The 27531-nt window shown below is 37.6% G+C and overlaps 5 protein-coding genes across 6 annotated transcripts; 2 read left to right on the top strand and 3 right to left on the bottom strand.

Moving 5' to 3' along the window:
- Positions 1-429: 429 nt before the first annotated feature.
- LOC106436935 (probable pectate lyase 18) lies at positions 430-2351 on the bottom strand. The gene is made up of 3 exons (XM_013877884.3): positions 2119-2351; positions 1171-1920; positions 430-1092 (listed from the first exon to the last, which is right to left on the bottom strand). The coding sequence occupies exons 1-3, from the start codon at positions 2226-2228 to the stop codon at positions 732-734; spliced, it is 1221 nt and encodes a 406-aa protein (XP_013733338.2). The 5' UTR covers positions 2229-2351; the 3' UTR covers positions 430-731.
- Positions 2352-6282: 3931 nt separating this feature from the next.
- LOC111213027 (protein STICHEL-like 2) lies at positions 6283-10319 on the top strand. 2 transcript variants are annotated; one of them, XM_022714687.2, is made up of 8 exons: positions 6283-6755; positions 7069-8472; positions 8555-8774; positions 8852-9037; positions 9111-9305; positions 9403-9829; positions 9914-9965; positions 10076-10319. In XM_022714687.2, exons 2-8 carry the CDS (start codon positions 7132-7134, stop codon positions 10148-10150), a joined length of 2496 nt encoding a protein of 831 aa, XP_022570408.2. In that variant the 5' UTR covers positions 6283-6755; positions 7069-7131; the 3' UTR covers positions 10151-10319. The 2 variants fall into 2 exon arrangements, with proteins under 2 accessions (XP_022570408.2, XP_022570407.2); XM_022714686.2 differs by having other exon boundaries at positions 6284-6755; positions 7077-8472.
- Positions 10320-10806: 487 nt separating this feature from the next.
- On the bottom strand, positions 10807-13331 carry LOC106436940 (26S proteasome non-ATPase regulatory subunit 6 homolog). Its single transcript, XM_048763114.1, has 8 exons — positions 13068-13331; positions 12863-12977; positions 12213-12303; positions 11983-12128; positions 11676-11895; positions 11443-11551; positions 11194-11362; positions 10807-11103 (listed from the first exon to the last, which is right to left on the bottom strand). Exons 1-8 carry the CDS (start codon positions 13204-13206, stop codon positions 10929-10931), a joined length of 1164 nt encoding a protein of 387 aa, XP_048619071.1. The 5' UTR covers positions 13207-13331; the 3' UTR covers positions 10807-10928.
- A 1052-nt stretch (positions 13332-14383) lies between these two features.
- On the top strand, positions 14384-15343 carry LOC125590101. Its single transcript, XM_048763115.1, has one exon. It carries the CDS (start codon positions 14384-14386, stop codon positions 15341-15343), a length of 960 nt encoding a protein of 319 aa, XP_048619072.1.
- A 5187-nt stretch (positions 15344-20530) lies between these two features.
- On the bottom strand, positions 20531-21162 carry LOC106436937. The gene is made up of 2 exons (XM_048764341.1): positions 21124-21162; positions 20531-21007 (listed from the first exon to the last, which is right to left on the bottom strand). Exons 1-2 carry the CDS (start codon positions 21160-21162, stop codon positions 20531-20533), a joined length of 516 nt encoding a protein of 171 aa, XP_048620298.1.
- Positions 21163-27531: the final 6369 nt, after the last annotated feature.

The following is a 27531-nucleotide window of genomic DNA, read 5'->3' on the forward strand; positions in this document are numbered from 1 at the left end:
CTTATAAAAATTCAAAATTTGAAACATATCCACAATCAGTGGAGAGTAGTCAACGCAAATACGAGACCACTCCATCAAAAGTAGGACTGCTGAGACCCATGACTGTTTCAGTCATCTTTTTGGAGTATTTTTCCTATTCCAATGTTTTCTTCAAATCTCACCCTTTTTTTCTGTTCTCGCATGGTCATCACATGCTTTTTTCCTATTTTATAAGGTAAGTTTCTTTATCTAACCACAATCGATGCATCGACCACAGTGAAAAAGTCGTGGCTTTGGTCAAACATTGACTGGCTCAAACAACTTTGACCCAAAAGAGAGTTGCCCATTTTACAGAACATTCCAAACCTCTGAATGGGTGGGTCTATGGCTATAATATCAAAGATTCACGAGAGAGAGTTGCTTGTGTTCATCACTAGAATAGACAGAGAATCACAAGAAAAACATAAATTATATTAATATCAAAGATCAACACATCTGCACTTGTTCCTACACTTCAACCTCCTAATAATAGATTCCTTAAAACAGAGAATCCTTACAAGGGTCCTAAAGAGCAGTAAAGCCAGAGGTTGTATTCTCCTTAATTTTACCCCATAAAGAAGTAAAATCATAAAAGAGAGTAAATTTAGGACTACAGAAAGTTATAACTTAACTCCCTTAATTGGTGGCTTTAATTGCCTTTTCTATACTAATTAAGCTAAAAAACCTTAAGTGACCACTTAAGGCCACCACAATCAGCAACGAGAACCCTTGCGGCAATTCAATGCACCAGAACCAACCGTCAACGGTCCAACAAGAGAAGACGGTTTCGCCCCAAGACTCGATGCCTTAGCATAGCTAGACGACTGAGCACCACCGGACGGAGTAAAAAACGCACCGTTTAACAACAAATCACCAGATGATCTCCAGTTCCACCTCTTCCACTCGCTCTCTGGCGCATCCTCATGCTTAGTCACTTCTTTGCTGAATCTAATATTCGGGGCCACAAATCTGTTCCCTTGACTATTGATAGTAGGATTAGCACTTCCACCAATCGCATACATCTCCCAATGTGTATAGTCATTGTTCACCACATGGAAGTACCCATGTCTACACCTACATTGGTCCCAACACATTAACTCACAAAACCACATTAACTACTAAAAAAAATCGAATCTTTTTGTTTATTTTTACCTCGGCATTCTTTGAACAAGCCCTTCACCAAAATGATTAAAAGCAATAGTAATCTGCATGTTCTTGTCACGAGCGTAAGTATCACTATGCCCAAGCAACATGACCTTGTCATGATGCGTCATGTAATTATTAGACAAAGTAATCGCCGTCGAGCCCATTATCGCATCAATAAGCCCATCTTCACAGTTAGACAACGAGCAGTGATCAACCCAAACATGACTCCCTCCGAAGATAGACACACCGTCACCGTCAGAAACCGTTCTCCACCCGTAGTGCCTCGGCGAGCTCCGCACCATAGCGTTCCCGCCTCGCTTGCAGTCGTGGATATGAACCCCGTGGATGATGATGTTCGTCACGTACTGGATCGTCACGCAAGGCCCGCCGGCGATGTGCACGGAGGCGCCGCGGCCGTCGATGGTCTTGAAAGAGTTCATGATGAGCTCCTCTTTGAGGCGGATGGTCATGTCTCGCTGGAAGATGATCCAGAGAGGCTTGTCCTGGACCACGGCGTGGCGTAAAGTTCCGGGCTTGGGGGTCACCGGGTCGTCGTTGCCTGAGTCGGTGACGACGTAGATGCGACCGTCGCGGCCGCCTATGGCGTTTTTGCCGAACCCGATGGCGCAGTCGGCGAGGCGTTGACGGTGGGACTCCCAGTGCGGGTCACATCGCCAGCAGTCGTCGATTGGGTTGCCGGTTGTGCAGGAGAGGTAGCCTAGCTTCCTCCGTGCTGCGACCGATGCGTTAATGCTCCTGAAAACAGAGAGGAAGCAAGAAAGGTTGAGACTTTATTACATTTTTTCGAAAGAAAAGCAGAGAGATTTTTGTAAAGTTTGCGCCTTTGTGAGATTTGAGTTTGTTGTCGGACTTGTGAAGAGAAACAAGGTAAATGAGAAGTTGGGTTTCATGTAAAATGTGGGTTAAGGAGAAATGTGAAAGAAAGATTCGTACTTGTGAACTTCTTCGACGATGGCTTCTGGGTCTGGAACTGGTGAAGAGAAGATCAATGGAGCATAGAGAAGAAAGGAGACTATAGAGATAAAGAGCTTCTTCGTCTGCATTTTTCTTCTCTCTGTTTTCAGTACAGACCAACTTACTCACTCTCTTGGATTTAAGTGAGAGAAGAGGGAAACAAAGATTGATGAAAGAAGTTTTGAGTTGGGAATAGAGAGAAGATGAAACTTTGGGGGGTTTATATAAAACAATGTAAAGGACGTTTGTTATTGGAATTTCGGTTTAGGTCCCACTCTTTTATTTCTTCTTTAGTAAAGAAAAACTTATATAATAATGCCCAGGATGAACCAATCGAATGCTTACACACATTACAATTAAAACCTTCCATAAGCTAACTGCTGACATTAAAACAGACACTCCAGTCTAATTAGGTCGAAAATGTTGTACTTTTCAAATAAGTCCCACTTGATATGTTTCGCTGAATAAAAACAATAGGAGGTTGGTTTGAGTAATAGTAAGGATCCAAACGTAGTAACTAGTAACCATTCTAGTTGATAACAAATACAGACAAAAAAAAGCTCAATGTATAGGATGTCAAACCAACAGAAATTATCAGCTTATAGCAGTTTTCACTCAAAATAAATTTAACAAACGTTTGAGATGTTATGCAAATTTGTAAACCATATAACCACCAACTATAACGATCCTAATAGAAATTGCCTATAGATTGTAAAATTTCTTTCTCTCATGCTTCGCTTTTGCTTTTGCATTTCATTAGACTTTACATTTTAGGTTTTAGATGTACACGTCCCGTATAAATTCAGGATATATAGTTACGTATATTGCAAAACTAAATGTAATATACATTACTTGCACAAAAATAAACATTGAAATATGGTGTTTCGAAAAAAAAAAACACATTAAAATTGTCCGTATCAGAACCGTTATTCCAGAACAAATCATTTGGTTATTCTGAGACCTAACTCTCGAGTCTCAACCATATACTAGCAACATGTTAGGTAAAATGTCAACTAAAAGCGAAGATAAACCGACAGAACATGTCAAGTAATCGAGTAAGGAAAAAACAAAATCTATAGAAATGAGATTATGAAAAAGAAAATGGTAGGGACAAGCCAAGTAATTAGTCTAATGATTCCATCAAAGATAATACTCCTTGAGTTATAGAGTTATATGATTGTGAATATATGGTTTTTGTTTCAAGCTCAGTTGATATATGAAATTTCTTCTTCCTCTTTTACTATTGACCAGCTTTTGTTTAAATCTTAAACTGTAGAGGAAATTAGTTTCAGCTATTTTCTTAATGATCCGTGTTTGTGAAAAGGACGTGAAAACGTCTCTTAATGCACCAGTCACGGCAGGGAAATTAGATACGAATCTATGCTGTAAAAGTCAATAGTTAATAGGGACTGGTAATGATATGTTAATGTGGAAAGCATTAGAGAGACGTAAAGTGAAAGTATAAGTGGGACATCCGGACATGTAAGGCCTAGTGATTTGCAGGTTTTACGGGATTCCTTTCAATTGTTAGGTTGTTTTGGTAGTTTAAGCATGCTAGTCTTTGGACAACTTTACCAAATGATACGGTTGGTTTTCAAAATTAAAAGTTAAAATGAGAAAATAACGATAATGTCACTTCTTGAATAGGAGTATAAATATAGCATATACTTTGTTAACAGCAACGATTTGCAATAATTATAGATATATCTTGTCGGTATGAACATTTTTCATTTGAAAGTTAAAAATTCATGGAATATCATAGTCCGATCCAAACAGTCTAACTTGATCCATAATTCTAACTCAAACTTGGCCTCTTCTATTGGTTAGGAATTGGAAGTTCATCTAATTTAAATTGAAATATGTACATTTATTTTCTGCAAGTAAAGTATTTATGCTACCTTAACATTTTTCATGTGAATCAATATGTACCCTTGTTTGTTCATAACACAATGGAATAGTGGGAATCAACAAGGAGAGAGGCCTGCTCAACAAAATCTTCATTCTTCACCTTCACTCCACCAACAAGAGTTGATCATAAAAATAAATTTGACAACGACAGTGAAGATTTGAGTCATCACAGCACATGCATCCCAAAACTTATTATTATTTGGAGGGCAAAGCAAGACAACAATTACATGCTCGCGACATTATCCTTCTTTCTTTTGTTTAGTCATTTTTGTCCGTAAAGCTCGCCGATAATTTGAACACAAAAGTATAATCTTATGGCATCCACTCACAAATATACTACGTGGCATATTCATACTATCCTCTCTCAAATGTCTTATTCGTCGTTATGGACCCCAAATGATTACTTGTATACAACGGGATCTTGATTGAATCCAAGTTTTGTTGACGTACAACTTAGAAGGATTCCAGTGTCATCATACAGTTAAAATATAAGATGACATACATTAAATCCAGGCTACCTATGAGAACAAAACCTTGACATCAATACATACAAAAATATGATCACATTAAATCCAAACTACTTGTTTAACCTGTTGCTGAAAACCTTTAATAGTTTTATATGGTATAGATATCATGAGAGTTTCAACATGTTTCTTTTGACAATATGTTGTTGACTTCCCTTTGGATATGCGATGCGACTCATATCACCATTGTAAACTCTAGTCCTAGAATACACTTTTCCATCAATCTTCTTTTTCAGGATCCAAACTTTAAAGTGGAAGAAACTATAAAGGCTTGAGAGTTAATATTGGGAAACAATCGGTCAACATATTGGTCTTTCATCTCCAAAACAGAAAAAAGCAGCTGCAGAAACTTTTATATACTATTTAGTGGCAAAGCAAGCTCATTTAGTGGCAAAGCAAGCTTTGTTGCTTGAAACTAATGTAAGAACTCCACCTTTAGGGGGTTTTAAAGTTTGAATGAAAGTTTGTGTTACAAAAAAAAAAAACTATTTAGTTCAGTATTTAAGTCATTACTCATTAGAATTAAGGAAATAATTTTTGAAAGTCTTAAAACCCTACTGGACCGGCTGGGCAAACTGATATAGAGGCTCGCAATCTGGTAATAAATATAAATTAAAGCCCATTAGTTGATAAAATTACAATGGAAAGAATAGTCAAAAACTCGCTTTATACTCTTTTTGTCGGTTCCCTTTGGAGATTGCGCCTCACCCTCACCTTTAGTCTCTTCTAGCAATATCCTAATTTTTTTTCTTGCTCTTTGTTTCAGACCTTGACCAATCTTCTAGAGGAACCAGTTTTTTTGCATAGGTATAATTTATGACTTGGGCTCTTTAAGGTTGCTCTGTTACAAAAGAAAGCCATAACTTAGACTGTGGCGTAAGACGTTTATAGATGCATTGAGAGACAATAAATTGTTTGAATCCATGATGTAACCCGACACAGAGTTCATACATTCAATGCATACCAAACACTTGGTGTAGTTGGAGGACGATTTTCCATATTAGTGAAAAGCAATTTATTACACAAGTTGACAGAGAAAGAAGCAGTAATATACAAGAAGGTTAAGAAACAGCGAGTTTTGTGGTTGTCTGTCAATCTTTATGGATTTATAATACGTACTTTATGTTAGTTGAGCTGAACAAACAAAGACTAAGAGGAAAAAGTTGTTTGGTTATTCATTCGTTTGCTCGTTATCCAACTTAACAGTTGAACATGTTATGTCCCAAATACATTCTTTTATACAAAAACACGAGGTTTAAAATTGGTTAACTGGATGTTCTTATACCTTCCAATAAGGGATAAACGTTAATCCATGACCTTTATATGTAACTTATGGAAGTTTTTTTTTCCTGTAACCTTTTCATTTCTGGTATTTAGCTGGAATAGCGGTAATTATATTGAAATCAAAAGATAAATCATCTTAAAGTAAGATGGAATAACGATTGTAAAAACTTTTTAGTGTTAATGCATGATTTTCAATGTTAATATTTTACTTAAGCTTTTATGCTGACAATATTAAAAATTTAAAATCTTGAAACTAAGAGCAGTTAAAAATGAAGAAGGAGACATCATAGAAAACATTTAAAATAGGTTATTTTACTATTATCACAAAACACTATAGCGTCTGGTCAAAAAGATGATAGATAAAATACACATTGTTTTGTCAAAAATGATGAATTCAATAATAGTAAAAATTATTGGATTCTGAATCTATTGGGGGAACACGTGAGTAGAGGGTGCGTAGAGTCAAATAAATAAAAAACATGGCAGAGCAGCGGACCACACGAAGTAAGTAGGAGTGTGTTCTGTTGGTTTTCGTCACGAAAGCCAAAGAACACTTATCAAACTGAAAATCGCCGAACGAATCTTAAATGAAGCAAAAAAAAACTCTTTCTTTTTTTTGTTTTCTCTCTCTCTTCTTCTCACTGGCTGGCTCTCTGCCCCAAGGCGCCACCTTTCTCTGCAAAAAAATCACTGCTTCCTACCCCTAACATATGTCTCCCTTCTTCTCCATGTCTATCCACACACCTCTTTTTTATTATTACTACTACTATTTATTATCACCTCTCTCTCACCATAACTCTTATTTACCATTCTGCCACCAACTTCTTCTTCACCGTCTTCCAAGTGGTTTCAGGGTTTTGGATTCTCCACATTGTATTCAACTCCGTTCAATACACATTGGTAATCACAAATCTTGACGTTTGTAGTTTTCGGTTTGTCGTTTCTTTAGTTGATAACCTTATTAAATCATTCAAAGTTTTGTTTTTACATTAGCTTATCTGGGTCTCTGTTTTTTGAGCTCTGTGACTGTTAATATTTAATATTTTTCCCCATCTGTTTTTGTATTGCTACATTTTCATCGTTTAGCTAGCTTCTACTTGTTTGTTTGGGTTTGACCCTATGGTTTTTGCTCTTTCTCGGCTTCAATGCTGCAGAAAGTCACTAACTTTACAGTCTTTATCAGGCAAGAGCTGATGAGTTTCTAATCTTGAAGTTTTACAGGAGATATAGAGAGAGAGAGAGCTTGTGTCTGAGTTTGGCGATTGCTTTTTGAAGAATGGGGGAAGTAAGGAGGCATTCGTTAGATGTACCCATCACAAGAACGCTTGTGGCTCTTCGTAGGGTTCGGTCGCTGAGAGATCCATGTACCAACTCAATGAGCAAGTTTGCTTCTTTGCTCGAAAACGTCAAATGGGAAACCGCTTCCAACAGCGGGATCTCACTTCAGTTCGTGAACGATGATGCTCATGTGGGTTTGGTTCCTTACGAATCATACTCGATCATGGAGGAGCTAGAGAATGGTTGTGATCTTCACAAGTTGAGCAATAGGCTGCTTAATGGAGAAGGAGACGCTTGCTCGCCTTCAAGTGGTATTCTATCGGGTAAAGGTAGGGACTTGGCATGTAATATGCCAACCCATTACTCCACAAAGCTAGCTAGCTCGGTTGGTGAATACGGTAGCCATGTAGGTAGTCCAATGACGTCAACAAACCATAGCTATGGTCTAGATGAAGATGTTGATTTCGCCAATGAATGTAACCGTGGCTGTGGAATAGCCTCTTGTTGGTCAAGAACTCCGAGGTACAGAGGATCATCAAACCAGTCCTCTGATGTAGAAGAGTATCCTTTACTACTATCTAGTAATCCCGAGAGTAACGCTGTGACACCGAGGAGTAATCACGAGACTGTATCAAGAAGTCTAAGTCAGAAGTTTAGACCAAAGTCTTTCGATGAGTTAGTCGGACAAGAAGTTGTTGTCAAGTGTCTGTTGAGCACTATTTTAAGAGGAAGGATCACTTCTGTTTACCTCTTCCACGGTCCTCGCGGGACCGGTAAAACTTCAACCTCTAAGATATTCGCTGCTGCTTTAAACTGCCTTTCGCAGGCAGCTCGTAGCAGACCGTGCGGCTCGTGCAGCGAATGCACTTCATCGAAAAAAAGCATGGTCGTGAAGGAGATAGACTCAGCTAAACTAAACCGGCCTAGCTACCTCAGGTCTCTCATCAAAAGCGCTGCCCTTCCTCCTGTTTCGTCTAGATTCAAGGTGTTCATCATCGATGAGTGTCAGTTACTAAGTCAAGACACTTGGGGTACGCTCTTGAACTGTTTGGATAACTTCTCTCAGCATTCGGTTTTTATTCTGGTTACGTCAGAGCTAGAGAAGCTGCCGCGCAACGTCCTCTCAAGGTCTCAGAAGTATCATTTCTCTAAAGTGTGTGACGCGGATGTAGCTAGTAAGCTGGGGAAGATTTGTGTGGAGGAAGGGATTGAGTTTGATCAGGGTGCGGTTGATTTCATAGCTTCTAAGTCTGATGGTTCGCTTAGGGATGCTGAGATAATGCTTGATCAGTTGAGTTTGCTTGGCAAAAGAATAACCACATCTTTGGCCTACAAGCTTGTAAGTTTTACACATCTTTGTTTAGATTGTTAATCACCATTGTCTTGTGAATAAAGATCAAAAACTTTCTTTTATTATGCAGATTGGAGTTGTTTCTGATGATGAGTTGCTTGATCTTCTTGATCTTGCATTGTCTTCTGATACTTCAAACACGGTTATAAGAGCGAGGGAGCTTATGAGATCCAAAATAGATCCTATGCAGCTTATTTCACAGCTGGCTAATGTCATTATGGATATTATTGCTGGAAAATCTCAAGAGAATAGTTCAGCAACCAGACTTCGGTTTCTTACAAGGCATACCTGTAAGCACTCATATGATTAACTTCAAATAATTTCTTCAATTAAACATGGCCTAAGACTCGTATATTGTATTATATAGCTGAGGAAGAAATGCAGAAACTGAGTAATGCATTGAAGATACTATCTGACACTGAGAAACACTTGAGAGCATCGAAAAACCAGACAACCTGGCTCACTGTTGCACTGCTGCAACTTAGCAACACCGACTCATCTTCTTACGCAGCAAATGAAAATGGAGTGTGTCTAAGAAGCCAAGGAAGCAAAGGTCTTTAACTTATATAATGTCTTTTCATGTTTTCTTGGTTGCTAAATATATAATTGGCCTTGGTTGTGTCTAGATGGTGACCGCTCCAGCACAACATCATCAGAGTGTCCTGGTGATGCCGTTAAACAAACCGAGGAGTGTCAAGACATAAACTGTAACGAAACAGCTGAAACTGTGTGGAAAACGGTCACAGAGTTGTGCTGTTCGGATTCACTAAAGAGATTCTTGTGGAAACGAGGGAGGTTAACTTCACTTACTATTGACAAAGGTAACTTGCTTTTTTTTTCAGAGAGACTCTCAAGTTCAAATTTGGTATGTATCTTGAAAACAGCTGTTTGATAAGTAAATCCATATGTTTTCTTCAGGTTCAAGTGTGGCAATAGCAGAACTAGAATTCTACACACCTCAACATGTAACAAGAGCCGAGAAATCATGGAAAATGATTGCAGACTCATTCCAATCCGTGTTAGGATGCAATGTTGAGATTCGCATGAATCTTGTTATCTCTGCTTGTTCTCCACCAAAGAGTGCTAGAGCAGCAGGAAGGCTTTTCTCTGGACTTTTCAGCTGCTCTCGTAGAATGCTACACAAGTCTACTTATCTGACTAGTATAAACGACTCTGATCATTCACCTGAAGTTACAAATTCTCTGAGAAGTTGCCAGGGAAATGTCTTGAGGGCTCGAAGTGTACGTTCTTCAGCCAATGCATCGTCGCGGATGAGCAGTGCAAGTGATCAGGGCGATGCATATTCTGTTATGTGTACTCCACATATGCCTCAAGATGACAAAAGGTAAATGATGATATATAGATTATTTCATTGTTGAGTTGTTTTGTGACTTGGATAGGCTACTGAACTGCCTCTGGCTTTGTGCAGGCCAGCAGATGACGCAGATGTGTTGTGCTGGAGGAGGACTCCTCTAGGCAAGGTATACTAGTCCTATGAATCCGGTTTGGTCTGGTTGTTTTTTCTCCTGTTTTCTGAAGAGTTGGTCTGAACTAGAACCGGAAAGCTTAATGGTTCAACGATGTTTTGTAGGGTCAGGGAGAGACACAGAACAACAAGAGCTCAAGGCTTATTGACCGAGTTCTTCCCTGCACTGCAACTGGTTGAATGAGCTTGATGACATTCCCATTCTGTGGAGTGGAACCATTAGTTCTAGCAAATCCATGGAGACATCTATAATGTATTTCAAGACCATATATTAGATTAGCATATACTAATCAATCATTTAAGGACATGATTCATTTTTACAGTCTAATCTAAACACTTTATTCCCTGAGCTCAAATGCTGATATAATTAGTAAAATCATAAGTGGCTACAATGTTCACATTATTAGTCATTTTAATTTTCACTATATTTCTAGGAAAAAAAAAAACAACACATTTAATCCTAGTCCACTGCCTTTGGCAAGGCGACACATGCTTTGGACATACCAAACGCAAAGGAGAAGTTTAAAGACTATGTGGAGCATGCAAAGAATAATGGTTGGGTCTCGTCCTCGTTTGTAACAATGTGATGACCTCATAGAATGTACAAGTTTCCTTCTCTGTAAACATTTATTTTCTTGACCATCAAGTAACGTTACGGGTTTTTTTTGTTAACACAACGGAAACGGTTGGGTCTCGTCCTCGTTTTTTTTTGTTGACATACCATTTTCGTAATTCCTTATCACTAATAATAGTATGCTTTTCCTGCGAAGCTCAAGACTTGCACATTGCTGATAAGTGATAAACAAAATAACTAGAATCGGAAGAGACGAGACAACTAGTCAAAAGAACCGACTACTATTGAAGTCGAACATTGTTTCTCAGAACTTAGGATTCTACTGTCTGAATTTCAAAGTTGCAATTCCGAAGAAAAAAAGGAAAACGGAAACATGTGGCATGCTCACAGATCGATGACTCGAGAGAGCTTCTGGATCCTGTTAAGCAAGAAATCCCCTTGCTTGATCGTTGCCTGGTAAAGCGCATTCTTTGCATCTGGACGGTTTGTCTCCAGTACACCCGCCACCTTGTCTATCTTGCAGTGGAGCTTCCCAGCTGCTATGAAGCGTGACAGCTCCCTGGATAACAATAAACATTAGATAGTTAGAATCGAACTTTGTATGATTACGTTACTTGATCGATTCTAAAGAAAGAGCAGGTGTGCTTACTGATCAATGAAATCAACCGAAACACCAAACGCATTTGCCATGGCATCGACAGTAACGCTCTTGTAAGATTCCAAAAACTGAGAGTACACCACCGTTCTCACTTCCCTCATGTAGAATCGGAAATGTGGGTTCAAGTAACGGTCAAACTTTATCTGCTCTGCCATTCCAGCTGTGAAAATACACCCAGCCAAAATGAGTGCACAGATAAAACAGCTCAGTACGCGACTCTGTTCATTGTATTGTACTCACCAAATGCTGAGAAAAACGCCTTGTACTGGCACTCGTACAGGGAGTTCAGGAACTCAGAAAGGAACGGAATCTTCCCAAGCACGGTCAAGATTTCAGGTGCATCAACAACCTGTCACATTAGTAGCAATTTATCATTTTCTCAAAACGATTCACATCTTTCACAGAGTAACTTCAACAGAAAACAAGATTCACATCATTTCAATAAGGTATAGGAGTCAGCCATCGAGAAATACCTTCTGCTTAAGTGAAACTCTGTCGAGAGTTATGATGCTGGTCAGGACGGTGTAGAAAATGAAGGTCTCATAGGGAAAGATCTCATAAGTGGTAAAGGTTGAAATAGAATCAAGAAATAAGCTGGCAGCCTTCTTAAAGTTTCTGGTGGACATGCAATACAAGCCTTCATAGACCTTTAGCCTGTTCTTCCTCTCCCAGTCACCACCCTCTTCAAACAACCTGGCATGGGAGAACACAAAGTTTTAGACCCATGAAGGGTGGTTAAGAGAAAAAACTGCAGCCAAAGAAAGCCAGAACGGCACTGACTTTTTAGCTTTGTCAATGCTCTTGGATACGAGATCGAAGTCCATGTAGAAGAAGGCAAGCTGCAGCGTATAGAACACCAAGTCCATTTTTTGCCCAACAGCAACGGTTTTTCCTTCAGTGAGTTTCAGCTGCTCTAAAGCTTTCTCCTAAAATTCACAAAGCAAAAAATTGAATTGCGAAAGGAAGTTCTCTGAAGTGCATAATGACTAACATTGACATGAATCATTTACCTTATCACTAATCCTGATGAAATACAGAGCCTTAGCAAGGTGAGCTTCACGGACTTCACTTTCTCCCAAATTTTCTTCTGCATCTGCAATCCTAAACAAAAGAGAACGAAAGGAGTAACTAACATCATTACTAATTAATTTGTATTATACCCTTATACAGATTCTTTACACCAAAAAAAATGCAGAGAAAAAGGGTATTATTACACAAAAATTAATATGTATAATTATAACCCTTATAAAAAGTATACAACATTAGATAATGGTTATCTCGAATAAGGAAAAGTAAGACATAATGCTATGATGCAAAAGCGAGATTCAATAATTAACTCAGTCCCTCAAAATCATTATATGAGCTATATAGACAACACAAGTAACATCCAAATTCAAGACATAGCGCCACCCAATCTGCCTTGTTCTCTAAAACAGTACACAAACTCTGTAATATCCAATTCAAGACCTAGTTGTTCATAAAGCTACATCAATCTAAACCAACAGACACAAATACAAGGAATCAACTATAAGGCACTACCGATGACGTCCATACGCAAAGTTGTAACATTTGCATCAGCCTCTAAGATAACTAACATTCTCCACAATGGTCTAAAGGGAAACACGCAGAAACTAGATATAGAAGGAAGAAGGAAACTTACTTGTCGTCGAGCTTCTTAAGCTCTTCCTCGTTGTTAGCCCGCATAGAATCCAACAAGCTCTGATCCAACTCCAGAACCGAGGAGGCCGCTAGGGTTTCGTACAATGGAGCCATCCCTACAAAAAAAAAAAGACACAAACCCAACATCAGGAACAGAAAACCGAAGCTACCCATGGAGATTGATTAGAGAAAGGAAGATACTTTACCATCGGATTTGATGGAATCCAAAACCTCAGTCTTGAGCTGGACTTTCTCGATGTCTTGAACATCGGGATGTGTGAGGAGGAAGAGCTTGTGAGCTAGAATGAGGTGAGGCTGCTGAGTTCCTTCTGCTCCACCGTCCATAGCTGCTGCTACACACTCAATTCAGGAAAAGACCTTGAGACGGATCTGAGAATGAAAGACGAATGAATATTTGTTTGCTTGAGTAAGGAGGAAGAGCTAACCGGATATTAATAAAAGCCGATGAGTTTATATATCAAAAGTAGGTTTCTGTTACTAAAGACAAAAGATAAGATGAGCCGTTTTCGTTGAATATATATAAAGATGTGGGGCCCGCTGCACTATTTGCACAGTTCGCCGAAAGACACCGTCTCTTCTCCTTCTTAATAACAAATTATCTATTGTTATCAGTGTTATCTCCTATCTACGGGTATAAAATTTTCCCTTATTTAAATTTCTGCGATATAATAAAATTTCAGTTCTTTTTATAACACGTTATCAGCACGATCACTCTGCGATTCGGTAAAATTTATTTGTATCATTTATACCCTGTTATAATGGTCGGTATACCGCCTCTACTATTTTTTTATATCATGTTATAATGGCCGGAATACCGCCTATATTATTTACTAGTAATTTAATTTATTTATTGGTCGGCAGAGCCGCCTCATATTCTGTTTATTATTTATTGGTCGGCTGAGCCGCCTTATATTCTGTTTATTATTAATTGGTCGGCCGAGCCGCCGTATAATTTATTTATTACTCTGCATTGATCGGCTGAGCCGTCGCATGATTTGTTGTCATAACATAAATATTTTATTGTCATATTTTTTTACTTTTATGAAATTTTATAGATTTGATTGACCGTTTAATACGATATTTTCAGACTAATTTTTGGTGCACTCGATTTAACCCCAACGGTCACAAAGAAGTTTTTTCAAAAATTTTCCCTTTCTCCAACGGTTATGAACAGTGTTTTTCACCTATAAATACAACTCATTTTCACTCCATTTCATCATCCAAAACATTTCATCTTCTCTCAAAAATTTCAAATCGCTCTCCTCCGATTTTCCATTTCAAGAAAGATGATTCGCGCACTTTTGTTTTTATGTGCCATTTTTATTTGTGTTTCTATTTATGGTTTATTCGTTGGAGAATTTACTCCGAGTGAATTTAAGATGAATATCGGTTTAATTTTCTTTACATCGCTTCTCCTTGTAATTGCTTGTATGATTAATGTAAACGGTTTTTAAATTATGAAGTTCTAATAAAATTATTATTTTGTGTTTTAGAAATACAAATGGCAAACATCGAGAAACTCCAGTTCCCGGCTCTGAAAGTAACCGGCGAAAATTATGTCAGATGGGTCACAAATGTGAAACCTTATCTTGTAATAAAAAAGATAACCGAAGCGATAGAAGTCGGTAACAAATCGCCACCCGAGCATATAGCCGAAGCGATTATCTTCCTGAAGAAGCATTTAGATGAGAATCTAACTCACGACTATGGAGACGTTGAGGACCCAGCCGTACTATGGCAAGCCTTGAAAGATAGGTTCGATAATCAAAAGGAAATCAATCTCCCTCACGCTCTTGAAGAGTGGAAAACCCTGAGGTTTCAGGATTTCCAAAGGGTTAGAGATTACAATTCCACTATCTTGAGGATAGTTGCACAATTAAAATATTGTGGTAACCCTGTCACCGAAGCAGAAATGCTTGACAAGACATATAATACTTTCCACAAAGAACACAACGTCTTATCCCGAATTTACAGAAAATGTGGGTACACCAAATTTTCTGAATTGATGGTAACACTCATGTTGGCTGAAAAGAACGATGAGTTACTAATCAAAAACCATAATTCCCGACCTACGGGAGCCAAGGCATTTCCCGAAGTGAATGCTACGGCGGTAGAATATTCGGGAAGGAGAAACCAGACCAACCGAGGTCGTGGTCGGCGTTTCAACAACAAACGTGGAAAGCCTTACTATCCTAAAAGTATTAGATCTAACAAATGGGTTAGATCTGAACAACCTCCTAAAGGCAAAGAAACCGAAGAGGATACCACAAAGAAAAGTGAGACTGTATGTTACAGATGTGGATGTAAGGGACATTGGTCCCGTACCTGTCGTACTCCCCCACATTTGTGCAAGTTATATCAAGAGTCCATAAAAGGAAAGGCTAAAGAGGTGAACCTCACAGAAAATGTTGAAGGGACTTCATACCTTGAATCCTCCGACTTCGCTAATGAGCTGGACTAGATTACTCCTGAAGAGAATCGAAATGCCTATGATAAGAGTATTGAATAGTTTTCAGTATTACCATGTATAATTATTACATTTCTTGTTTTAAACAAATAATGATGTTTTAACATCACCTTAATGTATAATTATTGTGTTTTTCCTTATATGAATGAATTTTATGTTTCCTTTTATATTTATGACAATTTCAGAAATGGATCAGAATGGTAATGAAGCAAAATCCAAGAAACGGATTCGTGAAATATGCATACCAGATAGTGGAACAACGCACACTATTCTGAGACAAAAGAGATATTTCTCTGATATAAAACCAACAAGAATTGTCGTCAATACAATATCAGGTCCTGCAGACGTGATTGAAGGAACTGGTAAAGCAAACTTTACTTTACCGAATGGAACAAAATTTTCCATAAATAATGCTCTATATTCTCCAAGTTCTAAAAGGAATTTGTTGAGTTTTAAAGACATATATCTTCACGGATATGATACTCAGTCTGCAACTGAGGATGGAAAGAAATACATGTATGTAACTTCTGAGAAATGTGGCAGAAAACACATATTGGAAAAGTTTCCAGAGCTTCCTTCGGGGTTACATCATACTTATATCGATGAGATCGAATCAAATCTTGTAGTAGAACGGAACCCAGAAGAGTTCACGTTATGGCATGATCGCCTTGGCCACCCAGGAACTACAATGATGCGTAAAATCATAGAAAGTTCACATGGTCATCCACTGAAAATCCAGGAGATTTCTCAAGGGAATAAAATGACATGTGTTGCATGTTCTCTAGGAAAATTGATCGTAAGGCCATCGCCAACCAAAATCGATAAAGAATCACCAAAGTTCCTTGAAAGAATTCAAGGCGATATATGTGGACCTATACACCCACCTTGTGGACCATTCCACTATTTTATGGTATTAATTGACGCATCCAGTAGATGGTCACACGTTTGTCTATTATCATCTCGAAATGTGGCATTTGCGAGATTTCTAACTCAGATAATCAAACTGCGAGCACAGTTTCCTGATTATACTATTAAAAGAGTTAGACTAGACAACGCTGGTGAATTCACATCCCAAGCATTCAATGACTATTGTATGGTAATGGGAATTGAAGTTGAACATTCGGTTGCTCATGTTCATACGCAAAATGGTTTGGCTGAATCTTTAATTAAGCGTCTGCAATTGATTGCAAGACCATTGATCATGAGATCAAAACTTCCAACCTCTGTATGGGGACATGCCATTTTGCATGCAGAAGCACTCATTCGGATCAGACCGAGTGCATACCATAAGTATTCCCCACTACAGTTAGCGTTTGGTCGAGAACCAAACATTTCCCACTTTAGAATCTTTGGTTGTGCGGTATATGTGCCTGTAGCACCACCACAACGTACAAAGATGGGACCACAAAGAAGATTGGGAATATATGTTGGTTTTGATTCCCCATCAATTATAAGATACCTAGAACCACAGACTGGTGACGTCTTTACAGCACGTTTTGCTGATTGTCATTTTGACGAAAATGTATTCCCAGTTCTAAGGGGAGAAAACAAAAATGTTGGAAGTGATATAAAATGGAGTGTACCATCATTGTTATATCTTGATCCTCATACTAAAGAGTCAGAACTAGAAGTTCGACGAATTATGCATTTACAGAGTATAGCTAACCAGCTACCTGATGCATTTGTAGATACCAAGACGGTAACTAAATCTCATATACCAGCTGCAAATGCTCCTGCTCGTATCAAAATGCCAAATGAACAAGAAAAGGAGGATGACACACGAGAGCCAAAAACACGCCTGAAGCGTGGTAGACCTGTTGGTTCTAAGGATAAGAATCCTAGGAAACAGAAGAAAGCTGAAATATATGATGCACCCAAAATAGCAGAAAATATTTTGGAAGAAATAAATGATAAGGATTCTGATGAATCAGAGCATCATGAATCAGAGCATCATGAATCGAAAGATAATCATGAGATTTCTATTAATTACATCCATAATAAAAGGATATGGAATAGAAATAAACAAAATAACCTTGACGATGCTTTCTCATATATTGTGTCAAGTGAAATAAATGAAGAAATTGATGATCCAGAACCAAAATCTGTCTATGAATGTCAAAAAGACATGATTGGGAACAATGGAAAAATGCAATACAAGCTGAACTTGATTCGCTTAATAAACGAAAAGTATTTGGATCTATTATGCTCACACCTGCAGATGTGAGACCAGTTGGGTACAAATGGGTTTTCGTTCGAAAGCGAAATGAGAAAAATGAGATTACGAGATACAAAGCTCGTCTAGTGGCTCAAGGTTTTCTCAAAGACCTGGAATCGATTATGAAGAAACGTATTCTCCAGTTATGGATGCCATTACATTTAGATTCTTGATGAGTCTAGCAGCTGATAAAAATCTAGAGATGCGTCTTATGGATGTTGTTACAGCTTATCTATATGGATCATTAGATACTGATATCTACATGAAAGTTCCTGATGGATTTAAAATGCCAGAAGCATTAAGTTCCAAACCTAAAGATGTATGTGCAATAAAATTGCAAAGATCATTATATGGGTTAAAGCAATCTGGACGTATGTGGTATAATCGTCTCAGTGATCATTTAACAAAAGAAGGATATGTGAATGATCCTATATGCCCATGTGTTTTCATCAAGAAAACAATATCCGGATTTGTAATAATCGCGGTATATGTTGATGATCTTAACATCATCGGAACTCAAAAGGAAATACAAAAGGCATCAGACTATCTCAAAGGAGAATTTGAGATGAAAGATCTTGGACAGACACAGTATTGTCTTGGCCTACAAATAGAACATTCACAAAATGGTATATTTGTGCATCAATCCACATACACTAAAAGAGTGTTGAAACGATTTAACATGGATAAATCAACTCCTCTTAGCACCCCGATGGTCGTTAGGTCACTTAATATTGAAAGTGATCCATTTAGACCACCTGAGGAGAAAGAAGAGATACTTGGTCCAGAAGTACCATATCTAAGTGCAATTGGAGCGCTGATGTACCTTGCAAATTGTACACGGCCTGATATATCATTTGCTGTGAATCTTTTGGCAAGATTCAGCTCATCTCCAACTCGAAGACATTGGAATGGGATTAAACATGTTTTTCGTTACCTCCAAGGGACCATTGATTTGGGCTTATTTTATCCTAAAAGTTCAAAAGGTCAAATGGTTGGTTTTGCAGATGCAGGATATCTTTCAGATCCACACAAAGCCCGATCGCAAACAGGATACGTTTTTACGATCGGAGGCACTGCTATATCTTGGCGTTCCCAGAAACAAACGCTCGTGGCTACTTCTTCAAATCATGCTGAGATAATTGCACTCCATGAAGCAAGTAGAGAATGTGTATGGCTGAGATCAATGAGCCGACACATCTGTTCAAGCAGCGGGATTGGCGAAAATACGGAGCCAACTATTCTATATGAAGATAACGCGGCATGTGTTGCTCAAACGAAGGAAGGATATATCAAAAGCGATAGAACGAAGCATATTCATCCGAAGTTCTTCTCATACACTCAAGAGCTCGTGAAAAGGAAAGAGATTGAAGTAAGATATGTCCAATCATGCGACAATGAAGCTGACCTCTTCACAAAATCACTCCCTACCTCGGTATTCAGAAAACACATCCATAACATTGGGATGCGCCATCAGAAGGATCTATGACTGTTCATTCGAGGGGGAGCTTACGTAGTTGTACTCTTTTTACCTTACTATGGTTTTTCCCATTGGGTTTTCCTGGAAAGGTTTTTAACGAGGCAACAAAGACGTTAAGCGAGAGCGGATAGTGACACCGGCCCCCAAGGGGGAGTGTTACGAAAGACAAAAGATAAGATGAGCCGTTTTCGTTGAATATATATAAAGATGTGGGGCCCGCTGCACTATTTGCACAGTGAATCCTACTTTTTCATGTCTATATAAACGAACGTCTGTGTTCGACGAAAGACACCATCTCTTCTCCTTCTTAATAACAAATTATCTATTGTTATCAGTGTTATCTCCTATCTACGGGTATAAAATTTTCCCTTATTTAAATTCCTGCGATATAATAAAATTTCAGTTCTTTTTATAACAGTTTCTATCTTATTGTACTTGAAAAATATATAGTTTTAAAATAATGAGAAAAATAACCATCACTTACATAAAAAAACTATACAGTATATGATTAATATGAGTAAAATTTATTAATTAACATGTGTTATGCATTTAATATCATAACTTTATTTTGTGTTCTTAGATTGAACACTGGAATCTGATAACCCAATATTAACAAATTGACTCGATCCAATTACAAAATTGACTATAAGTCTATAACACATTTAACTAGTCTAAAACTCTTTTGAAAACTCTATGATCTTGTGTATGATCTTTGAATGGTGATTTTAATATTTTTTTAAAAAAAAAATTGTCTAAAACTAATCCAAATACAATTAAACTAATTCAAATAACACATAAAAAAATTCATGTTTATTTGTTCATTTTATAGTCAAACTCTGGTCTTCACAAAAACTTGCATCAATTACATAGAGTGTGTAGATTTGTACCTTGAGAGATATATCATGGAAGTTGGAGTGGCATGCGCCGTATTCACGCGAACCATAACCATTTCTCTAAACCTATATCTGTCTCTATGTAAAACGGTGATTCACTGTATTGCTCTCAAACATAAAGTGTGAAAATTGAAATTTTAGATGGCAAAAAAACGTCTAGAGGTTAAAAAGAACTTAAGGTAAAAGAAATAAAGGAAAGCGTTAAATGCTCAAATGAAACAGAAAAAATAAATGCTAATGATTTTAAGAGATACGAATATATATAGTTTTGGGTTAAAATAATTAATATTACTAAGCATAAATATAGCAATAGCATATCATTGTAACCAATAGCAGAATCCTAATAGTATAGAATTACTTGTAATTTACATGAGAGGAACAATCTATTTGCTATATCTCTATGTTGTGTTATATAAATCGACGTCAAAGTGTGATTTAATATCATTTCCTAAGCATCCCTCCTAAATTGTGCTCCGACTTGTATTTGAGTGAATAAATCTTGTTCCTCATAGTCTTATCAATGAGTGTCTAGGTTGCTGGTGTCGCCTAGCGTTTCTCTCTTGCCAAATGTGATAGATTAGGGTCAGAAAGAAGAGTCAAACTATGCAAGAGTCTACTCCTTTAGTGCCCATTGCCTGTAGACGCTGCAGTGTCCACTGCCAGTCTGGGTTAACACCAGAGCCCACAAGTATACGAGCAGGAGCTTTCCATATCGTGTAGGAATAGAGACATGCAAAGTACAGATGGTCTCTTGTCTCATCTCTTTTTCCACATAGCTCACATCCTTGAATCATTCCCCATTGTCTCATACGATCACCCGTAGAAAGCCTATTCTTAATGGCCAGCCAAGTGATAAAAGAGTAGCGGGGAACTCCTTGCAGGAACCAAACCACTCTATACCATCCCACCTTGTTGCGCTTCAATCTCAGTCGATCCCAAATTTTTGATGAGGAAAAAGTGTCTCTGTAATCATCTACCCCATGTCCCCAAAGCATTACATCTCTTCCGCTCTCAGGCTGAGGAGCATCGATAGCCAAAATGCTATTACTCAACTCTTGATATCGCCTACTTCTCTGCCCCCGAATGTTTCATCCGTTCGTTGTTACCGTTTCACTAGCTGTGGTGTGCCTTCAAACACCAAGATAGATAGTACCTTCAGCTTCGGTGAAGTTAATCAAACGCCGTTTACCCAACCAATTATCGAACCAGAAGTGACAGTTTGTGCCATCCCTGATGTCCACCTTAAGATAGTTATATGCTACATCCCTCACTTTTAAAAGTTTCCTCCATATCCAAGACCATTTAGAATCATTCCTAACGTCCCCAAAAAAATTGTGCTTTAGGAGATAATGCCTCACCCAACTGACCCAGAGAGATGTAAGCTGCGTGAACAAATGCCATATGAATCGAGTCGAAAATATCTGAATCACATCAACATTTAGTCCAAAATTTGTCATACTAATCTAAAAAATTTTAGTACCCTTAAAAGGTCAAAATATCTGAAGCACATCAACATTTAGTCCAAAATTTGTCAAACTAATCTAAAAAAAATTTCAAAACAATAAAAAACCTATTTTAAAAATGAAATTAAACATTTTTAAACTATGAGTTTGACATTTAAAGCTATATATTAATTGAAAATATTAAAAAATAATAATGAAAGTTGGTAACAAAAAGACATTACAATTTAATCATAAATTAACATATCGAACATATGGAAGCATAGTTTGAATATTTAGGTTTTTAAAATGGGTGTGAGCCGTTTTTATCGGATCAGTTACGGGCCTATTTAGAGATTCGGGGTCTATCTAAATTGTTTTTTTTTTTTTTGGTTCGGATCTTTTAGGGTAGAACAATTTTGCAGATACTTGTAAATGTGTTGGTTTGGTTTCAGTTCAAAATTCCGGCTCGGAATAAAATGTACAGGTCAGCAAATTCAGCATAGTTTCTCTAATTTTTTAATTTTATATTATTCCCACCAAAGAAAACCGTGTATTATATATATATCTGTCACACCAACACATTTACCCGGCAAATCGCAAATCGGAAGTTCACAATCAAGCCATGTGAACGTCAGAGACCTTCGATAATTCCGGCTACTCCAGCAGCTCCGATAGTTCCGGGACAGAAGATCAATCCCCAAGGTCTAGCGAAGATCGATCCCCAAGGCCTAAGCGAGTTAAGGTGTCTGATGGCGGGGACATTGTGGTGGCTGGTAATGGTTTCGAACAAGAGCCTCTCGCTGGTCTTGTTATATTCAAACAAGAGGTTCTCGATGGTTTGGTTGAATGCAAGGACTTGGGAGTTTCGTTTGAGGAATTTCCATATTACCTGAGGTATTAGAGACCTAACTAACTCATATGTATTTTCTGTATGCTAATTATTAATGTTTCTTTGTGTGTTTCCTTTATGCAGCGACACTACAAAGACTGCTTTAGTATCGGCTAGTGTACATCTGAAGTGCAAAGAGTTTGCTAAGCAGCTTACCCCAGACTAGAGCCGTAAACTGGGTTAGCCCACGTCCATTAGCCCATATCCATTTGTCCATTTATTGTTTGCGGTCAGAAAGTGACCATGTCTATTAAGGACCAGACCCACTAAGGCACTAACACTCGTGTTTACATGGACTGCCATGGAGTCCATAATATATAAGAAAAGTTTAAATTTTGCGGTTTTGGCGGAAAAGGTCAATTTTGCGGTTGTGGCGGGGAAAATCGATTTTTCGGTTTTAGCAAAAAAAAAAAACAGATTTTCCGATTTTGGCGAGAAACCCCGATTTTGAGGTTTTAACGGGAAAACTCGATTTTTGCGGTTTTAGCGGGAAACTCGATTTTGCGGTTTTGGCGGGAAAACTCGATTTTTGGTTTTGGCGGGAAAACTCGATTTTGCGGTTTTGGCGGAAAAATTCGATTTTGCGTCGATTTTGCGGTTTTGGCGGAAAAACTCGATTTTGCGGTTTTGGCGGAAAAACTCGATATTATAATTTTGGCGGAAAAACTCGATTTCCGGTTTTGGCGGAAAAAATCAATTTTTGGTTTTGGCGGAAAAACAATTTTTGGTTTTGGCGGGAAAACTCGATTTTACGATTTTGGCAAAAAAAACTCGATTTTGTGATTTTGGCGAAAATTTGATTTTGCGGTTTTAGTTGGAATACTTGATTTTATGGTTTTGACAAAAAAAACTTAATATTAAGATTTTTGCGGAAAAAATCGATTTTACGATTTTGGCGGGAAAACTCAAATTTTAGAAACCTTAACTTTTTGTGACCATTGGACCGTTCGTGTCCATATAGTCCAAATCCATTAACGCTCGTTACCTATTGATCATGTGATTCTTGTCCATTTATAATCCGCATGGACAAATAGGTGTCACCAAATTAGACCCATTTATATTTGGACATGGGCAACCAATGGTCAGTCCGCCCATTTGACAGCTATACCCCAGGCTATACCTGCTTGAATCCAAAATTACTGCTTTCTGGTCCTGAAGGTTTGTGTTATATTGGTGTGGTTCCTGTCTAGTCGGCAACATCACCTTTTTTTTTTCCTTTTTGGCTGGAAATTGTTTCAGGGTCTCAAGTATACCAAGAGGAGTTGGCCAAAGCACTTGCCAATCACTCTGTGGCGAATTTGCTTACATTCGATAGCCGTGAAGTTTTGGGGGTAAGAAGATATAATGCGTTTTCTTAAATATGAGCTGTTTCTGGGAAATATGTCCATCTACACTTCATTTATCATTATCAATATGAGAAGTAAATCCTGGGTTCATCCTTTCTGCAGGCTCTGTCTGCTGCAGAAATCCAGTCACGGAAGTTGCAGACTCTTGAGCTCATTGATAGCCAGAAAAGCTCGGATAAGCCAGCTGGTGAAGGAGACGCATCTAGCCCTTCTAATGCTTCAGGCTCACAGCTTACCTTGATGAAGGCTCCATTGACTCCTACTTTCACTACAAGAAAACAGCGGTATTCTGACGGACATTCCGACGGAAAATGAAATCCTCGGAATTTCCCGAGGAATTTCCGAGGAAATTCCGAGGAAACCCAAAATTTGGGATTCCTCGGAATTTCCTCGGAATATACCGACGGAATTCCGAGGAAACATCAATCCGTCGGAATATTCAGGAAATTCCGAGGAAACCCAAAATTTGGGATTCCTCGGAATTTCCTCGGAATATACCGACAGAATTCCGAGGAAACATCAATCCGTCGGAATATTCCGAGGAAATTCCGAGGAAAAATGTGTTCCTCTGAAAAATCCGATGAATTCCGAGGAAATATTATAGGGATTTTACAAAATTCCGAGGAAATTCCGACGAACTAGTGATCGATCGATGCGTTTTTGGACATATACCCATCGATCGATTACATTGTTACGCTTTGGTGCATCTTAGTGATCGATCGATGAGTTTTTGGACATAAATCCATCGAACGATCCGTTTATAAAAAAAACATTCGAGATTTTGAAACCCCAAACACTAGTTCCTCGGAATTTCCTCGGAATATTCCGAGGAAATTCCGAGGAACACTTGATATCCTCGATCGATCGATGGGATAATCTCATCGATCGATCACATTGTTACGCTTTGGTCCATCTTAGTGATCGATCGATGCATTTTTGGACATATATCCATCGATCGATCCGTTTAAAAAAAAATTGACGTTTTGAAACCCCAAACACTAGTTCTTCGGAATTTCCTCGGAATATTTCGACGGAATTCCGAGGAAGAAAAGGGTTTCCTCGGAATTCCCTCGGAATATTCCGAGGAAATTCCGAGGAAATAGGATTTTTAAATCGAAAACAACGTTTTGCGGTTTGAATAACACCTATATAACCCTTATTAAGTGTCTTACGTTCATTATGAAGTCAAAAATTTGTTTCTTACCCTATTATAAACACTTTTCCGATTGTATGAACGAAATCCCCACAACATAAGAGAAACACTTATACACTTTAATGAACGGTAAAGGGAATACTTACAATTCGTTTTGAAATTTGTTATTTCATGGTTTATGCTCATCTATACAAAGAATCCTCAATGGTATGCATTACAATTGTATAAGAAATGAAATACGGCAAAAAAAATTGATGTTTTGAAACCCCAAACACTAGTTCCTCGGTATTTCCTCGGAATATTCCGAGGAAATTCCGAGGAACAATATAAATTAATAGAAATACATGCACATGATATTCTTTTTCCTCGAATTAATGAAAATATTCCGAGGAAATTCCGACGGATATTTAAGTGGCCGTCGGAATTTCCTCGAAATATTTTCATTTAACCGGGCAAACAAGCCGCCAAATATTTCGCGAAAATTGAAATTGAAAATACTGAGGGAATTCCGACGGAAAATATCCGTCGGACCCAAGGTTTTATAAACTCGAAACGCATCTTCTTCCCCATTTCTCTCTTCTTCCTCTCCGGCGATCTCTCTCTCCTTCCGGCGTTCTCTACCTTCTCTCGTGACGATCTCTCCGGCGAATCCTTTCCATTCCCTTACAAATCATGTAAGGACCCTATCCCACTCTCTTAGATCCTATTTGTTAGGTTTTTAAGTATATTTGATGATTTTAGAAGGTTTTTGATAGATTTTTGTTAGGGTGATTGGGTAGGATTGTGATTTGTTGTGTAATAGGTTTAGAATTGTGATTTGGTTGTGTTGAATTGATTTGGAACTTTTTTTATAAATTGTTCATTATTTTTGTATTTACAAAACGGTTTTTCTATATAAATTCGATTTTACAAAACGTTTTTTGTATATAAATTCGATTTTTGGATTTATAAAAGATGATTTCATATTTATAAAAATATTTATATTTATTAAAACTAATTTTGTATTTATAAAACATTTTTTGATTTATAAACACTATTTTTTTATTTTTGTATTTATAAAAACTATTTTTAAATATACAAACCGTTCTTTGTATATAAATTTGATTTTTGGATTTATAAAAGATGATTTCATATTTTAAAATTAATTTTTTATTTATAAAATATTTTTTTTGATTTATAAACACTATTTTATTATTTTTTGTATTTATAAATATTATTTTGTATTTATAAAAAGATGATTTCATATCTATAAAAATATTTATATTTATAAAACTAATTTTGTATTTATAAAATATTTTTTGATTTATAAACACTATTTTATTATTTTTTGTATTTATAAAAACTATTTTGTATTTATAAAAAGATGATTTCATATTTATTAAAACTAATTTTGTATTTATAAAACATTTTTCAATTTAAAAAAATAAATTTATAATTTTTTTTTTAATTTTGGAAATATTCCGAGGAATTTTATCCCTCGGAATATTCCGACGATATATTCCTCGGAATATTCCGAGGAATTTCCGACGAACTTGTGGTCCTCGGAAATTCCGAGGAAATAGGGTTTCCTCGGAATTCCGTCGGAAATTTCCGAGGGATTTCCGAGGAAAGATGAATTTCCGAGGAGTTATTTCCGAGGACTTTTTTCGTCGGTATGTCGTCGGAATAGCGTTATTCCGACGACATACCGACGATTTTTTCCCTCAGTATGCCGCTGTTTTCTTGTAGTGTTTTAGGGCAGGCATGTCCTCTAAAATGTTTGCAACAATAGATTTTTTTAAAGTATTCTCGGATTTCTGCTTGATGAAGAAATATTTGCAGGTGACAGGGTACGCTTCCACTGTCCGCTGGCCCTATCTATCTCAAGGTTTGCTTTTTATTGAGATATGCGGTTATCAGTCTTATGCTTAACGACTTGTGGAACTTTTCTCTTGTCTTTTTATTCAGGGGACCTTCTCATGGCTCTAAAGGGACAGTTGTTTTAGGATGTGGAGACAATCCTTCATCTAAAGTTGGCGTTAGATTTGATGAGCCCATACCTGATGGAGTCGATCTTAATCGCCAGTGTGAAGAGGGTCGTGGGTTCTTCTGCTCTGGTACTTCTTGTTCGGTAGTGCACTGCTTACTAGTTCTCAGCAGCTCTTTTCTCATAAACTCTTTCCTTTTTTTTTTTTTTTTGCGTTTCTGCAGCTGTTGATCTTCTGTCTGACAGCTCGGGTTCTGAGGATCTAGACGAACTACTTATAAATGTTGATAAGCTTGGAGTAGCTTAAAGATAAAGCTATTTAACTAGGAACTAGGAAATTCCTTTGATAATTAGGAGTACTCCTAATTATCAAATGTTATGTGAGTTTAGGACTTTATATTTCCTATATAAATCGATGTCAATGTGTGACATTAGGTGTGGGTGATTTGAGAGCTTAAGTTTTGTGAAGTTTCTTGAGCATTAATAAGAGAGTATTCTTATTTGAAGTTTGGTCTTTTGATTCTTGAAATTGTGATTCTATATTTGGTATCAAAGCAAACCTCAAAATAACTACAACCATGGGAGATGTCAAAGATGAAGTTGTATTGCACAAGGACAAGGGGCCTGCCTCCATAAAGTTTCCTATGTTAACATCCTCGAACTACACCGTCTGGGCTATGAGAATGAAGATAGCATTAAAGGTAAGTGAAGTATGGGAAGCAATCGAGCCGAGAGTAAAAGATGAGAAGAAAAATAACATGGCGACTGCGCTTCTGTTTCAATCGATACCAGAGGCGTTAA

The sequence above is a fragment of the Brassica napus genome, chromosome C7 (genome assembly GCF_020379485.1).
Source record: "Brassica napus cultivar Da-Ae chromosome C7, Da-Ae, whole genome shotgun sequence".
NCBI lineage: Eukaryota > Viridiplantae > Streptophyta > Magnoliopsida > Brassicales > Brassicaceae > Brassica > Brassica napus.